Source organism: Diadema setosum, chromosome 14 (genome assembly GCF_964275005.1).
Source record: "Diadema setosum chromosome 14, eeDiaSeto1, whole genome shotgun sequence".
NCBI lineage: Eukaryota > Metazoa > Echinodermata > Echinoidea > Diadematoida > Diadematidae > Diadema > Diadema setosum.
Window position 1 is genome coordinate 10621907 of NC_092698.1, and position 17768 is coordinate 10639674.

At 38.4% G+C, this 17768-nt stretch overlaps 1 protein-coding gene across 1 annotated transcript; it reads left to right on the plus strand.

Annotated features, from left to right (window-relative positions):
* The first annotated feature begins 121 nt into the window (after positions 1–121).
* LOC140238075 (GTP-binding protein 4-like) lies at positions 122–17491 on the plus strand. Its single transcript, XM_072317998.1, has 14 exons — positions 122–255; positions 1968–2138; positions 3172–3275; positions 3849–4086; positions 4500–4742; positions 5916–6023; positions 6534–6623; positions 7838–7948; positions 10236–10532; positions 11979–12022; positions 12504–12591; positions 13990–14049; positions 14765–14899; positions 15475–17491. The coding sequence occupies exons 1-14, from the start codon at positions 127–129 to the stop codon at positions 15625–15627; spliced, it is 1971 nt and encodes a 656-aa protein (XP_072174099.1). The 5' UTR covers positions 122–126; the 3' UTR covers positions 15628–17491.
* The last annotated feature ends 277 nt before the right edge of the window (positions 17492–17768 follow it).

Here is a 17768-nt window from a genome sequence, read left to right on the forward strand (position 1 = left end):
CGCAAATTTTTCTCGCAATCCTCGGGTGTCACGCCCTCTTTCGGCTTGTCGCGTCCAAGCTAAAATCGAGACACGTGCATGCAGATTATTGACAGTGCATTTATTGTATTGGTGTGTACTGTTCGCATGAAATCGTTGCCTGCTTTACTTTCCAGTGGTATTGCACAATTTCCTCAGCAACTGAGCAAGGTTTGGAGATTCGCAGCCATGGCTTTATACAATTTTAAGAAGATCACAGTGGTTCCGACATCAAAGGTAATGTAAAGTCGGCACTAGTATAGTGTAGACACTCTTAAATATGTTCTTATTGACATTTATCAGTTATGGGGGGGGGGATGGCAATCTATTTAGTTCTAACATAGAATACATTAACAACCTTAACGTTAAAAGGTTTAACCGGTTTAAGAGTTAGACACCATTCATTTGTATTGTCAGCTGATTGTGCCATTTAATTTGCACCACACAAAGCCAAAGGCACAATACCGGCTACACAGAAATTTTGGATGGTGTTGTGGTTGAATTAAACTTACACAAATTATTTCCTGAAGCTGAAATGCATCTTCATAATCTTGTGTAGGTAACTGTTGTGAAAAAAAAAAAAAAAAATCACAAAATTTAATATTTTTCTACATTGTAAAAATTGACTTTTGTGGACAACTTATCCATAGTACCCATGCCATATGAAATGTGACAAAGCAATATGCACACTGATGCAAGGAATCTGGAATCTGCAACTGAAAGATATTTTGTCCAATTCTAACCCCGCCCAGGGCGCACGGCGCTCCTTCTTGTACACAGTAAATTTATACTGTGGGATCGCCCCAGGTTGAAAGAGTGCTGTCACTTAACGTTGGAAGACAAACCCAAATTTTCGCGCCTCTAGATCTTCTACATACTATACTAGATTCTAGGTTACGTATTTCACCAGCAAGGGGCTTACTTTTGTACTAGAAGCTCTATACATATGTTTCTTATCTACTTCTTACCTGCCGTTTACTTGCTAATTTCCAGACTGATCCCATGGTCAAAAATGTTTTTCTGAGTCCATCTCCATTCTCCTCGTTCCCAATTCCTCCCTTTGTTTTTGAAATAACCTTTGCGAAGGCACATAGTACATGTCAGTTGTTGCAACAAATAGTTCTAAGCAGAGCGGGTATCAGGAAATACATTGTAGTAGAGTACTTATAGTCATGCAAAAATGTTGGTCATAACATTTTGTAAATCTTTCTCCCTTTTTTTTTTTCAAATTTAATAGAATTGTTAGTAGATTCTCAGAATCCGATTTCTGAGCATATCATGCTTGTCAAAAGTGTAAATTGTTCATTTGGCATTGCCATTGTATCAAAGTAATACCTGATAAAAGATAAACTGTAGTACTTCATACACTGTGTACCGGTACAGTGTGAATCTGTGTGGATTGGTTTTAAAGGGACTGTACAGTACTGATTAAGGTGGGGATTCAGGTTTATAACATTCCTAAGTGAGATAATGAGAAACCTCTTATGAAATATGAAAGAGCATGTAATTTTAAGAAGGATTCAACATTTGTTTAATGAAAATTGGTTTTCAAATGGCTGAGATATCCAAAAAAGTGATAATAATAAAAGGCGACAGACCACGCCTTTTACTAGGATCTCTTTGTTTCACCTTGTTTTTGGATATCTCAGCCATTTCAAAACCGATTTTCATCAAATAAACTTTTGATACCCCTTAGAATTGCATGCTCTTTGACATCTCATAGAGTGGTTTCTGAATATCTCGTAAAACGTCAAAAGCTAAATCCTCACCTCAACCAGAACTGTACAGTCCCTTTAATTCCTATTGTTGCTATGCATGTACAGTGTATATGCGCCATCAAGTCAAGCCACATTATACTGCAGCTTCTTTAGAGATTGTTGTGACTGAGATAGACATTGACTGAGAGACATTGATGTTAATACAACTCTTGTTGTTCATTCCAATATCAGGATTTCATCGACATAGTACTGTCAAAGACACAGCGCAAAACACCAACAGTTGTCCACAAGCACTACAAGATCAGCCGGATACGACAGTTTTACATGCGGAAGATCAAATACACCCAGCAGAACTACCATGACAAGTTGCAGCAAATTATCCAGGACTTTCCAAAGCTGGAGGTAATTAGATAAACTGAAAAACTAGGGATTTTTCAGTAGTCAACATTGCCAATTATATGCTTGTAGTTGGTTCTACAACAACCTCTGGAATAAACTTATGGCCCCAAGTCCAGTCTTTCTTTTCTATTTGAGGAAAACCTGTATGTTGAAGTATTATTTCGTTATCATTGTTTTCTGTAAAGATACCTTGGTAGGGTAAAATGAATACGTATTTTGAGCAAAGTATGCTGTGAATCTGTAAAGATGACACACACAAAGTAATGCTATGACAATAAGCATGTGGAGGATCTATAAACAAGAACATTGTGTCTCGTTCAATTCATGGAGATGAAAACAATTACAGTTGAACCTCTCGTATCCGGACAAGTCGGGACCGGGGCTCATCCGGTAAGGGATTTGGCCGGATACGGGAGACTCAATGCTTTATACATGTACATATACATACACATGTACTGATGTAGCCCATTGTAGTACCACATGTAGTAATGTGTATACTGCAACCTTTTCATTGTTACACTCAGTAACAGACCCCAAAATAGAGGTGTATGTTAATGTTGGAAGTAATATGTAATTCATGTGTGTTTGTGTAGGAGTTCTCAAGGAGTTGGGAATCCCCCTTTCCTCCCGTAATTAATAATAATTTTTTAAAAAAATCACGGCGAGATTGCGTCCGTATAATAGAGAGATCCGGATAAAGGGAGGCCGGATAATAGAGGTTCAACTGTACCATATGATTTTAAGTACAAAAGGTAATTGGTTTTTACCATTTGTATGATTTTTTTATAAGTTCTTGAAATCAAAAAGAAAGGAAAACAGGTGCCATTTTTGTCAAGGAATGCAGTACTGCAGTTTAGTCAGATATTTTACCAAAAGGATTCTGATTTTGATAAGAATTGAAATCTGAGAGGATTGCCACAAGTGAAGTCAAAACTTCACCATAAATAACAAAGAGATGACTAGTAGCATAGAACTATCAATCTTTGAATAGGTATGGCAGCCTTATCTTATTTTGCGTTATGTATGCATTTTCCAGGATATCCATCCGTTCTATGCAGACTTGATGAATGTGTTGTATGACAAGGACCACTACAAGCTTGCCCTTGGACAGATCAACACAGCATTGCATCTGATTGACAAGTGAGTGTAAAGTAGTCTTATGGCCATTTGAAAAATATGGAATAACGTCTCGGGCCATGATAGGTGTTGTGTCTTTATTAATTGTGGTAAATCGTTTAACTGTTCTTTGATGTGTTTACAAGGAATCCGGGATAGCCTCTAAACCTGTTTTACACTCAAAATCATGCATTTCTTGATTTCAGTTGTTTTATAGAGGAATGATAAGTAGTAGAAGCAGTGTAATTTCATGAATGGTTCTGTTGCCATGTCAAAATCAAAGCTGTTTCTGACCAAACCTGCCCCTTTTATGAGATACATATTCTTAGACAGGAGCACTGCTCATGGATCCAGTCAAATTCAATTTGCTGACTTCATACGTTGTACATCCATGCAAAATAATACTGGAATAGAAAGGATTCAACATTCTTATGAAAAACAAGTAAAGATTCACAGAAATGACAGCATGTTTTGTGTTATGGCCATGACATGCTATTTGAAATGTCAATACAGATTATAATGATATCACTCAGCAGTGCATACAGTCTCAACTACTTTTCGATATATTGATTGTGTTTATTGTTTGATGTACTGCAGCGTTGCGAGAGACTACTGCCGACTGATGAAGTATGGAGACTCTCTGTATCGCTGCAAGCAGCTGAAGCGAGCGGCCATGGGACGAATGTGCACCATTCTTAAGAGGCAAGGGCAGAGTCTGGAGTACCTGGAACAAGTGCGACAGCACTTGTCAAGATTGCCCTCTATTGACCCCAACACACGCACATTGCTTCTCTGTGGGTTCCCAAATGTGGGCAAGTCCAGCTTTATGAATAAGGTATATGTTCTTTCCTTCCTGTGGGATTATAAAACACTGATGATTTGACTGCTTCGATACCCGTAAAATTCTGCTGAATAATGATAAAACTCTGCTGAATCCTTAAGATCAGATGTACATTTCTATGTTGTTATAATTTTGTTGGAAGCATTATACAGCAGCAATCCATAGTCAATGAAACAGTTCCATGTCAGTTAATAACAAGCAATTAAGAAGTTATGATTTCTATTTTCTATACAATTAAAAATGATGCAAAAAGATAACACATAAAATCAAATATTTTCTCAAGATTTTTGTGGGAAGTGCCCTCACCTTTTCAGATACTTTGCAATTTTATCGTAAAGAATAGTGAGGACTGAAGTCATCCAGAGGCTCTGCTGTAAACAAACATACAATGTAAACTCTTTGTTTAGGTAACACGAGCGGATGTGGAGGTCCAGCCCTACGCCTTCACCACCAAGTCTCTCTTTGTGGGTCACATGGACTACCGGTATCTGAGGTGGCAGGTGGTGGACACGCCCGGTATCCTGGACCACTCCCTAGAGGACAGGAACACCATTGAGATGCAAGCCATTACTGCCCTGGCCCACCTCCGGGCGGCCGTGCTCTTTGTGATGGACGTGTCCGAGCAGTGTGGTCACTCGCTTGAAGAACAGGTGGGTCAAGAAGGCTCCAGACTGTGGACTATGATTATGACTTCTATGGAATAGTTTTCCTGGTATCACGTTGCAATTTACTCTGCATTTTTTTATACCACTGCTACACAAATAATCTTGTGTGTAGCGGTTTTCTCCTATAGATTTGTACAGGATACCATTTGAAATATTATTCTTCAGCAGAAATTGCTACTCACATTTGAATTAGAAAATAATTCCCTGGACTCACATTAAAAGTGTACCAAAGTTAGTGAAAGCATTTTAGTCAAGAAATGGCAAGTGTATGTCATGCAGGGTGCTACATAAGCATTTGCCTGATTGCGGGGGGCAGGTGAAAATCAAAGTCAGGCAAGTGTTTTGGAACAATGAGAACAATTCTTGTTTAAATTGGGCAAGCAAAAAGTTTTGAAGCCACCTTTTTTCCTTTTTTTTTTTTTTTCCTTTCCCCCTTTAAACCCATAAAGTCAACCAAACAGAAGCCCAAACACAATTTGTGTTTAGTGATGCAATTCACTTTAATTTCAGCAACTTGAAGAAGTCCCAATGCAATGCAACACCACCACTTGATTGAACCAGGTTTAATTCAGATGATAGTGTTTTTTTCAAGCCTTTGACTCACAAGTGATTTTTATTATCATTTTCTTATATCTTTGGACTTTCTTATCGGGCAAGTAAAATTTATGTTTGGGCAAGTGTTCTGCAACAATTTGAAAATCTGCTTGCCCAACCAGACAAGTGGTTAAACAAAGTTATGTAGCACCATGCTGTCATGTCTTTGATATTTGCACTTATTGACTATGTACATGAAATATCACACTTCATGTAAATAGAAAGCAAGATGCAGACACAGTAGCACCATTTGCTGCACTGCAGAAAGAAGGCTGCACTATGTTACTGAGGGGACGTCAATTTTCTCACCAATATCAGCACATTTGTTGTGAAAATACCAATACATTAATCAGAAGAAAGTATATCAGTGTGTGGTGAGGTCTTAGAGGTCTTAGGGAAGCTACATATTGTGTAGAGTACTGTCTCATAAGATCTTTCATGTGTCATATCAAGCTGTGACCAGCAATGATAGAGTTGCTCATCAGAATGTTGCATTGATGAATTTAAGCCACCAACTTTACACTTGTGGATGACTTTTTTTCTTGCAATGATTTCCTGTGCTAGGTGGAGCTCTTTGAGAGTATACGACCGCTGTTTGCCAACAAGCCTCTGATCATTGTGGCCAACAAGTCAGACATTGTGGAGTTAAAAGACTTAGACGTGGAGAAGCAGGTAATGACTCTGACAGGGTTCCTTTCTCTTTCTTATACAATGCACTTACTAATATTGAATTTAGTAATATTTTGTTATGAATTGTTTGTTTGTGTTGATCCAGCTTGTAGAATCAAATATTCTTGTGTTAAATTACAAAATGTGATATGACCTCCTATCAACCTTGTGTAATGCATTGGATGCAGAGGGGGAAAAATGTCATGTTCTTGGAAAGTGAGATCCAGTTGTATAATTCATGAACAGAGACATTTTTGTAGGATGTAACTATGCAGGTTTGACACATTTATTTTTTCTTTTTGTACACATGTATTATATCTGTTTTTTATGATGCTTCTGTCTCTTCAAGAAAAATATAGTTGCTGGGAGACAGATGTACTTTGCTCTCTGTCCCATGTTTTTTTTTTTTTTTAAGTCATCTTCCATTGTACTCACTTGTAGCTGTCCCTGTACATATAAAACATCTTCTCAGTTTGACCTCTTTTATGCCTGCTGTGTCTGTCTCACGTTTAGGAGTTTTTCAAGAAGATGGAAGAGGAGGGCGTGTCTGTGATACAGACTAGCACTGTGACGGAGGAGGGCATCATGAAAGTCAAGACGGAGGTAGGACTGATTGGGGGTAAAAACCCACCCCTTCTCCCCAGTCCAGAGCCAATGGAAACCAAACCAAAACAAAAGGAAATTGAGTGAAAAAATGAGAGCCACAGTTTACTTGGTAGTCAAATTGTTGAAGTAATGGAAATATATCATTGTGTGAATTTGTCTGTATGTGATGAATGAATAATGGTATCATTGTTGTCAGTGAATAATTGATGAACAAAGATCATTAAACCAGACTCTGCAGATGTGTTTTATCTTTGTATAGCCAGCAGAAGTTGAGTGAATTGCTATCAATGATTGCATACGGTTGTGAACTTATATACAGTCCACGTACATGTAATATGCAGTTTTTAAACATCTGTTTACATAATGTTACAAGGCAAAAGTTTGGAAGCAAATGTTTTTGGGGTTTTTTTTTTGTTGTTTTTTTTTGTTGTTGCTGGAATGACTCACTAATGTGTAAGTCACCCCACTGAAGATCAAATTGTTGCAGGCAAGAAGCTTGCTGCCTACCTGTCAGAAGATACTGCTTTCATGTTTCCACCAATGGCTGCTCTCTTTGGTCTGCATAGATGAAGTGCAGTCACAGTCCTTGTTGCAAGATTTGTGAAAAGGCCTGTATAGTAAGGAAACATACAATGTATATCAGTATTAATCCTATACAGAGAGCTCAAAACCATCACTAATATGGATCATGTAAAAGGAATTAATATGAAGTCATGTTAGAGCTTGATGTGGTCTTTGTCAACCAGAAATTCCCTGGAAAGGGTTTATCATAAAAACTTAAAGGAGGTGGCTAGTAGCTGATCAGTGGGAATCATTGAGAATGCTGGGGGATGATTGTGCCAATCCTTGTGCGATTAATTTAAGAGTACATTATATATCTATTGTTGTGTGAAAAGTAGTTGCTTCAGAATGGTCTCATATTCAAGTAATGTGCAGTTTAATGTTTCCAGGTTAGCATGCCTGTACAGTGACGGGGCATTAAACTGCACATTACTTGAATATTAGACCGTTCTGAAGCAAATTTTTTTCACACAACAATAGATATATAATGTACTCTTAAATGAATCCCACAAGAATTGGAACAATCAACCCCCAGCATTCCCACTGATTCCCACTGATCAGTTACAAGCTCTGCATTAATGGGCAGGATACCCTGTTGACTGGACCCAAAAGTATCTACGACATATGTGTGACATTCTTCTTCCCTCCAGGCTTGTGACAGGCTGCTACTACAGAGGGTGGATATGAAAATGAAAGGTCGTAAGGTCAATGATATTCTCAACCGACTGCACATCGCCGTGCCTACCAAAAGAGACACAAAAGTGAGTTTGAGGACAAAGAAAAGGAATTGAATTTCATGAGTTCTTTTGTGATATACTTTCATTCATTGAAACCTTGTACCCATGTGTAACACTGGTCACCTGAAATTCATGAATATAATGTTTTATTGACTAGTTGAATGTGAGAGGAAGTTTGCTTCAGATTCTTCATTAGATGAATAATTTCTGCAAAATCTATAAATAAGCAAATCGAAATAATATTTAGAAAATATCGGACAATTGTGTGGTATTCATATGAATTAATGAAGACATTTAATTCCAAGTTAGGAGTAATGGTTAATGATAAAGCAAACGAAGTTGGTTGTTCTTACCAATAGTATTGACAGCTGCAAACATACGGGATTCCTCATCACAGCAGTTCGCTCCAGAGAGACAATCAAAAATTGTTGCCCTATATGGGCAGGGTATTCATTACACCAGCAAAAGGACTGATGCTAGATCAATGCAAAACACTGTCTTGCATCAGTTTTGCATTACATTCAAGCACCAATATGGTATCATCCAACATGGCATTAGCTTGTCTCTTTGGAATTGCCAACATTTTCTTGCTGCCATGATGTTGTTGTCAAGAGACCTTGACTTTGACACAAAAGAGATTGAATGTATATCAAGGATGATAGGTACCTCTCTCTGTGAAGATGTGTTTGAACTTTATCTGATTGACAGATATTGAGCAGAGTTACGACTTAAATCGTCTAAAAAAATCGTCTTGAAAACCCCAGGACTGATTTTCATCAAACTTGGCAGGTAGCATCCCTAGGGGGTTAGGAACTCAATTTGTTAAAATGGGCACCATGCCCCAACCAGGGGGCCCCCAGGGGGGCCCAAACCCCCCAAAATTAAGGAATCTGTAAAAATCCTCTTCTCTAGAACCAGAAGTGATAGAGCTAAGTTAATACTATGAGTTAGTACATTGATGACTGTAGTTTCAAGTTTGTTCATGGCAGGATCAGGGGTGCCCCCCTTGGGACCCAGGGGAGGGGGTGGGGAGGGGTTCTAATGGGGCCTAAATTGTACATTTTCATCTTCTTCTTGAGAACCCCATGACCCATTTTCACCAAACTTGGCAGGTAGCATCCCTATGGGGTTAGGAACTTGTTAAAATGGGCACCATGCCCCACCCAGGGGGCCCCCAGGGGGGCAAAGCCCCCAAAATTAAGGAATCTTTAAAAATGTTCTTCTCTAGAACCAGAAGTGATGGAGCTAAGTTAATACTATGAGTTAGTACATTGATGACTGCAGTTTCAAGTTTGTTCATGGCAGAATCAGGGGTGCCCCCCTTGGGACCCAGGGGAGGGGGGTGGGGAGGGGTCCTAATGGGGCCTAAATTGTACATTTTCATATTCTTCTTAAGAACCCCATGACCAATTTTCACCAAACTTGGCAGGTAGCATCCCTAAGGGGTTAGGATCTCAATTTGATAAAATGGGCACCATGCCCCACCCAGGGGGCCCCCAGGGGGGCCCAAACCCCCCAAATTAAGGAATCTTTAAAAATCTTCTCTAGAATCAGAAGTTATAGAGCTAAGATAATACTATGAGTGAGTACATTAATGACTGTAGATTTGAGTTTGTTCATAGGAGATCCAGGGGTGCCCCTCTTGGGGGCAGGGGTGGGGTGGGGGGGTGGTTGGGAAGGTCCAAATGGGGGCCTGAATGTACATTTTCATCTTCTTCCTGAAAACTTCATGATGTATTTTCGTCAAACTTGGCAGGTAGCATCCCTAGGGGGTCAGGATCTAAATTTATCAAAATGGGCACCATGCCCCACCCAGAGGGCCCCAGGGGGCCCCAATCCCCAATAATTAAAGAATCTTAAAAAATTTGGGCCCTTATTGTACATTTTCATCTTCTACTTGAGAATGCCTGGTCAAATTTTGGTAGAGCTGTGAATAATTTAGATTAGTGACTGCGTGAAAGGTGAACTTGCGATACTCGGGTGAGCGCTAGACCCGCGGGTCTCTTGTTTTTTTTTTTTACCAAACAGTTTCTATAATTCTTTGATTCCCAGCTCTTTTGTAGAGCCTTCCAAAATAACAGTACCCTGTAATTTTGCAAGATAAGTTTTTATGGCCATTTCATTCCCAGCTCTTTTGTAGGCCCTTTCAATTCTATGGTAGTTTGCAAGTTGCCTGAGTTTATTGTGTTCTTTGGTAATAGTCTGCAAGAATGTGTTGAGGGTGAACTTGCTATATTCAGTGAGCCCTAGACCTCGGGTGAGCCCCAGATCCACTAGATTTCTTGTTTTGTATGTGTGTGTGTGTGCCTAGGAGCGGCCTCCCTTCATCCCCCCAGCAGTGCAGGCCCGACGGGCTGCCATGGAGACGGAGGCGGCCAAGAAGAGGACACTGAGAGATGAGGAGCTTGAGATGGGAGATGACTTCGTGCTGGACCTCCAGCGGGAGTGGGATGTCAAGGAGGAGTATCGGACCGACATCATCCCAGAGCTATGGATGGGCAAGAACATTGCTGACTACGTGGACCCAGACATCGATGCCAAGCTGGCAGAGCTGGAGGAAGAGGAGGCCATGAGGGAGGCGGCTGGTGTCTATGACAACGAAGAATCAGTAAGAATGATGAAGTTTTTATTGTTTTCTTACAGCATGCCAAACTGGATATGAAACCCTTCTTTGTCTGCTCTTCTTCTTCTTCTTTTTCTTCTTCTTCTTCTTCTTCTTCTTCTTCCTATTTTCCTTCCTCCGTTTATGCCGGAGATTGGTGAATGAAATTCGCTATTATGTCCTCAGTCAGGATCAGAGACATTCCTATTATAGTTACCTCTGCCAAGGAAGGAGGAGGTTAAGTGATCATCGGCATTGGTTTGTCTGTTTACAAAATAACTCAAAAAGTTGTGTACGGATTAAAGTGAAAGTTACATAAAAAGTTGATAGTGATGCAAGGAACACCTCATTCAAATTTGGTAGTGATCCAGGAATTTTTTATGGATTTTTAAAGGATTTTCCATCGTTTGGCATATAAGGTCAACAAACTTTCAGTTCAAGCTGTGTGTACTTGAGGTTTACATACGCACACTAGAATGCGTGCTCTGCTTGGGCAAGGCGCTGTGCAATGACGTCTATTTTGAGAAATTTTTTCATGTAAGGGTGGAAATGAGTTGCTGGCTTGGCGGAGGTCTGTGCTGTCTAAGTGCTTTTCTAGTTAACATTTCAAAGAGCAGGGTTGGAGAGATTGAATTTCAAACAATTAATGTGTAGTCTTAAAAAAAAAATTGTGGGAGCATATCAAAATAAATTATATAAATTATAATAATATAAATTATTGCTATTTAAAGAGTTGCTATTTAAAAAAAATGGAAATATTGATATATTTTGTTCATGACAGTGGCAGCTTTGCTGTGGCATGTAACTAGTAAGGATCAAAAGGGGGGCGGGGGTCCCAGGTAGCAAAGGGCCCAATGATTCATACTAAAATATTTTCTTTTAAAGTGCATGATCATAATTTACCAAACTTGGCAGGAATCACTCTTGGGTAGATGGTACTAAATAATTCAAACTTGTAGAGAAGCATTTATTATACAGAACCCTTTTTTGTGAGCCTTTCAGTGTAAGAACCTTTGTAAACCTCTCGATATTGGAAAACTCTTTTGATAAGCCATTCATTCTCAGAATGTTTGTAAAAACATAGATTTTTAGGGTCGTTTTTCATAATCTAAAGGTCTTCATTCTCAGAACCTAAGCAAGCCTAACTATTTTGTGAAACCATTTCCGTACCCCTTTCATTCTCTAAACTTTTGCAAACCTGTCCGTTATGTAGAACCCTTTTGATGCGTAGACATTTTAGACCCATCCGTACTGTAGCTCTTATTTTGCAAAGCCTCTCTTCAAACCCTTGTATATTCAGAGCTTCAGAGAAGCTCTTACACTTTATAGCGTTTTTCATAATACTAATATTCTAAACTATTCATATACCCTTCCATTTCCTATGGGCATTTTTGTATGCCTTAACACATTGTCTAAATTTCTGATGTTAATGTCTCTATTCTTTCATTTCAGTCTGAAGATGAAGAGATGAAGGAAATTCGAGCCACAGCAAAGAAGTAAGTTTGTGTTATTTAATTCCTTTGATAATACTGCCACACAAAAATTATGTTCCTTGCAAATGTGTTTGTGTGTCTTATAAGTCCTGTTGGACCAACCATTGCTAGGGGATAGGTGCAGTGAGTGTTCATTGGGAGAGGGAATGAAATCTCAGGGTTCTTTAATCTGTAAGTGCTGTGCCAAACAAGGTTAAATTGGAAAATGAAGGCAACATTTCAGAAAGTGAGGACATGTTGCTCTTGGATCACGTTTAAGTAATAAAGGAGGTATGAACAATGAAGTCCTAGTTTTGTGTTGTTTTATTTTTGTTTATTTTGTTTTTCTTTGTTTTTGTGGGGGTAGATCTTTGTTCTGATGAAGCTGCCCGTAAAGAGAACCAGTAAGCCTTTTAATATGTTTTCCCTCTCATTGTATGTTGTTGATATGCAGTAGGTTCAGGTCATTCATTCACGGTGTTGTGTTTATCATTTTACCTTTTAGAATCCGGGAGAAGAAGATTCTGCTTCAGATGGAGTCTAGATCCAAGAAGAGGGTTCGAGCACCATCAATAGCAAGGATTACAGAAGGGGTAAATATATAGATAGATATTGTATATCCATCACTGTGAATATGATTAATGGTATGATGAATTTAAAGGAAAAGTTCACCCCAATATATGTGTGGATTGAGTGAATGCAGCAACATTAGTAGAACACCATCACTGAATTTTGAAAAAAATGGATGACCCATTCAACAGTGATGAATTTTTAAAGGTTCAATGTTGCCATTGCTGGATGAGAAAACTGCAAGAGTTTGTGACATCCCTGCAAGACAAAAATGTAAAGAAAATATAAAAGAGAATTACACAGAATTTCTTTCATTTTTCTGAAAAGTACACATTCACCTGGACTTGCCACTGACACATCTCTTGGGTAATATTGATTTCCCTATTTCTGAAAAAGGTAAATTAGGTACTCTTTCATTTTGCTAGGAATGTGAAAATTATTGCATTCTGTTGACATTTTCTCTATATCATTGTCCTGCAGCAACATCAAAACCTGTTCTGGTCTTCTCATCCAGTGATAGCGGCACTAGAACTCTATAACAACTTATAACTTTTTAACAGATTGTATACTTTTCCTCAAACTTTCACTGATATGTTCTATTGATATTACTGCATTCTCTCAATCCACACACATATTTGGATGAACTTGTCCTGTAAAGAGTCAGGTTGGCTGGATGGATTGATGAGTTGACTTGAAAGATGGATGGATCAGTATTTTAGTGGAGTGATGTATTGATGGATGAAATAGAGATATTGAAGGACTAGATCATGTGTAGGTCAAGACTGAAGAATGCTGTGCCACTCCACTCCAACTCCTTTGTGTCATAATGAATGAGATTAGTTCAAAGGTTTTACATTTTTCCATATGATCTTCATGTGCTCTAACTGCCTTCTTACACCTGGTTAATCGTCTGTTGAGAATGAGAAGGGCGTTAAGTTGTCTCGAACACTATGGGTTTAGTGGCAACTTAACGCCCTTATCATTCTCAACCCGACGGTTTCTAGTCACACTTTTCAGTATATGGGACATACGGGTGATGGCTTTATGGCAAAAGCTTTGATGTTTCCGTGATGGATGTTACCAGTGAAATCCCATTTACAGTATCATGCTTTATGGCAAAGCTTTGATGTTTCCGTGATGGATGTTACCAGTGAAATCCCATTTACAGTATCATGCTTTATGACAAAAGCTTTGATGTTTCCATGATGGATGTTACCAGTGAAATCCCATTTACAGTATCATGCTTTATGGCAAAAGCTTTGATGTTTCAGTGTGATGGATGTTACCAGTGAAATCCCATTTACAGTATCATGCTTTATGGCAAAAGCTTTGATGTTTCCGTGATGGATGTTACCAGTGAAATCCCATTTACAGTATCATGTCTGTCCATCCTTTACTCATTCTTGCAAACTTTTATACAGATTAAACGCAAAAGGATGGCCAGTGAACTGGGAGACATGGGTGTGGAATTGCCAGCAGATGTGAGTATTGTGACGAAAAACCCTGTTTTTTTTTTCACCCTGGTATTTGCATTAATGTGTCTGTACATTAATTTGTTTATTGTTCATGTATGTTGGATGTCCAGGGCCCTGTTTTATGAAGAGTTATAATTGATTATAAAGTTGATTTCTATTATAAGTGTATGGCAGCCTTTGTGGTAAGGGAATTCAAAATTGATTATATATATATATATATATATTTTTTTTTTTTATATATAAAATGGGGCCAAGAGGTACCAAGTCTCCCTGACTCAGGAATTATTTTGTGCAGTGAAATGCACATATTGCCTGAATATCTCCCTGATTGCTCTGCGGAACCACTCAGATTTTGATGGATGAATGATGTCAGCCCGGGATGTTAGTTTAGATCAAATTTGGTTCAAGTTCTGGAGATTTGTGGATTGATACAATTTGGAAGATTAGTAGAGTCTCCTAGTCATTTCTGTATTTATATCTTACACCTTCATACTTTATGTGAACCAAAATTATGGGTTCAGTAAACGGAAATGTAAGTTCCATGAAGTCCCTACGTATTTTTAATAGACCATCATCAGTTGAAAATGTATTGACTAAAAGTTGTCAAGTAGTTGTGCTAAAAGACAAGACAAAAGGGAGATGAAATAAACTTTGTCAGGTAACAGCAAATTGTTATGAGCATATGTCATATGTTTAATTTCATTGGTGTTCTTCATTTCAGGGCCACTTTGCAAGGAATCGCAGCCGGAGCACCAGCCGAGCTCCTCTCATCAAGAGGCAGCGAACAGACTCAGAAGGAAGGCCCACCAGCAGCATGAGGACTCCTCGTGATGTGTCTGGTCTCAGAGACGTGGAGGTTTGTGGAGCTATTTATTACATCATAGACTTATAAACCAGTCCACACTAAGATGAACAGTTACAGTAAACGTTATTTTCGCATAAGTAATTTTTTGTGCTGAGTGGCTCGAAAACGTATTTGCGGATTCTTGAATTAGTGCTGCACAATTGTCAACCCTTTAAACATGTGCAGAGAATATCGTAAAGATATTTTTAGGGTGTTAGAATTCATGCTAGCCAAAAGTAGCATGAAATGTGCAAAAATTATTGCACAGCACTCCAAATTTCAGCATTTACAGGTACCTTCTCTTGGGTTTTGTGATATCTACATATTAGATGCAGAAGCTCCATTCTCCTGAATGCAAATCTGAAGTAATGAAAAAGAGAACCATGCATTCCTTGCATAGAATGATTATTGTGGAACAATGACCTAACAATAATGACTTTTGGGTGGAAGGGATTTACCTGGTAAAGTATTGAAGAAAAACATTGTTTTGATATTTTTTTGTGAACAGCAATGAAGCAGTTGTGAGGCTTTGTGCTTTGAATGTAAACATCTCAATGTACATGTGCCAATTCTCTCTTCACCTCCAGAAGCGGAAGAAGGTGCGCACGCTGTCCAAGGTGTCGCAGCGCAAGATGAACCTCAACGCCAGGAAGGGAGAAGCCGACCGTCACATCTCTGTGAAGATGCCCAAGCATTTATTCGCAGGGAAGCGCAAGGCGGGAAAGACGAGTCGACGCTGAGCTGGACAGTCAGATTTATGCTGCTTGCTTTGATACCCTCTCCTCAATGCTTTAATGGGCTAATAGGACTTTGATGAGGCACTGCATGCTTTTATGGTGACTCCAAAGATATTGACAGTATCCTCAGAGGATTATACATTTTCCCTCGTCATGTCTGTTTAAGAAAAATAACTTTTGCCACAAAGATGTCAGCCATTCTCAGGATCCTTAAAATGTTCATACTCACCTCTTTAAAGTGAATTAAGAAAATAATAAATGTATTTTGTGCTGAGGGTGAATAACCAATATTGTTGGTTTATTGACATTTTATTCATCTGTATACTTGTGTATAAAGAAGCTATTCTAAGATTAGATCTTCCTCAGTAGAGATAAGCTTATTATCAGATATTATTTTCCAGACTGGTCTTGTTTACATTAAACTTGTATATTTTGAACTAACTGCAAAAAAGTCATGAGCTTCTAAAAGATACAGCTCACTAGGTGAAAGTTGAGAAACAGTAAATGATACAAGTTATTACAACCTTCATGCACTTGAAACAGTGTCCAGCTGGTGATTATACTTTCAAATCAATCACCCTTCTCAGTCAGTACAAAGGCATTTGCCATGAAAGTCTGTGTATGGGATGAAACACATAATGGCCCTGTGTGTATGGTTGTAGAAGTGTCTATGCTACTCACATGTACTTCCAATGTCACTCTTTCACCGATTGCCTTATACACATGTCACTGTACACTTTGTCATGAGTCTGTTTCTTCCAAGTTCATCACTTGGATGCTCTTGGACCTGCATGTTGATGTGTGAACACAATAGACAGAACTTGGAGGGAAGGGATTCCTGACATGCTCTACAAAGATCCACAGTTCTTTTTGACCACTGAAGCAAATTGGATGGGGTTTTCTGTAAGATGTGGGTAATAAGATAGTTTCATACCCTGAAATTGTATTTGGATTGATTCACCATTTTTTAAGTTATCGTTGGGAAGGTCCTGTTGTCTTTTTTTTTTTTTTTTTTTGGACATGCGGTATGGAGGCATCATGATCGAAAATTAGAGCAATTGATCCTCAAAAGTCTTGTCTGGTTTCATGGCAGAGAGTTACTCAGCCTTGATTCCTAAGGATGACTGAGGTCTCAAGTTTCTCCTGTGCCTATGCCAAAATAATTTACCATAGGGTTTTGATAGTCTCATTCTATATTTAATTGTCTCCAGAAAAATGTAGTGCATTTTTATACAAAGCATTTCTTCTGTAACCATTTATCAGTTGAAATGGTCCCTGCATTGAATATTTCTTCATATTCAATTATTTTGCGAACTTCATAATCATTTTGATGCAGATTTTATTTTTCCTTTTCTCAAGAGACGTAATTATGACTTTTTGGATGTCAAGTAGATTTGATCACAAATTTTGTTCATGAATGCAGGTTACAAAGTGCTTGTAAAATCTTAACGTTAGTAAATTGATTGCTTGTGACAAAATGCTAGTTTCAACCAAATCATGTCAGGCTTTAGGTACTGGTAACTTTGATGTCTGAAGAAATGAAAGTGAGTGTGCACTCTTTTCTGAGATCTGTGGGTGAAATCATACATACTGTCACATTGCAGCATGAGTCATAAATGAAATTCAGATGTGAAATATTTTTTTTTTTTAATGATTAGCTTTTAAAGTGTATCAGGGACTTTAAACTTGCAGGAGGTAAGGAATGAAACAGTCCCATTATATAGTTTTTAGAACTACACAATATTTAAAGAATTGTAAGATGTCTGGAATATGCTTCTACAAAACTCACATTCAAGATATTGGATAACTATGTATGAAGTAGCATTGTTGTGCTTATAAATTCTGCTATTAAAACTTGAATTTAAAATCGGATATTTTGTCAGTAGTACGCAACTTTGTATATGATTACATATTTGCAGATCGAAAAGTCACAATTTAAATGATAAAGGTGTGATTTGAGTGTGCATCGCATGTCTCTGTCTGGAGTTGTGTTTGTGTGTGTACATATTAGTCTATACACAGGCTACCTTATGAGATACAAGGAACAATAAAATCAGAAATATTCACATGCATGAAACTTTTACACAATTTTCGCGAGGAGCCAAGATTTGTGGTAGTAGAATGCATGCTGAAGTTTACATCTA

What these genes read in the sequence shown, in the direction of transcription:
- LOC140238075 (XM_072317998.1), top strand. Translation starts at nt 127, where the DNA reads ATGAAATCGTTGCCTGCTTTACTTTCCAGTGGTATTGCACAATTTCCT. An exon ending in TCTATGACAACGAAGAATCA is followed by an intron (nt 10,533 to 11,978) that starts GTAAGAATGATG and finishes CTTTCATTTCAG; the next exon opens with TCTGAAGATGAAGAGATGAA. An exon ending in TAGCAAGGATTACAGAAGGG is followed by an intron (nt 12,592 to 13,989) that starts GTAAATATATAG and finishes ACTTTTATACAG; the next exon opens with ATTAAACGCAAAAGGATGGC.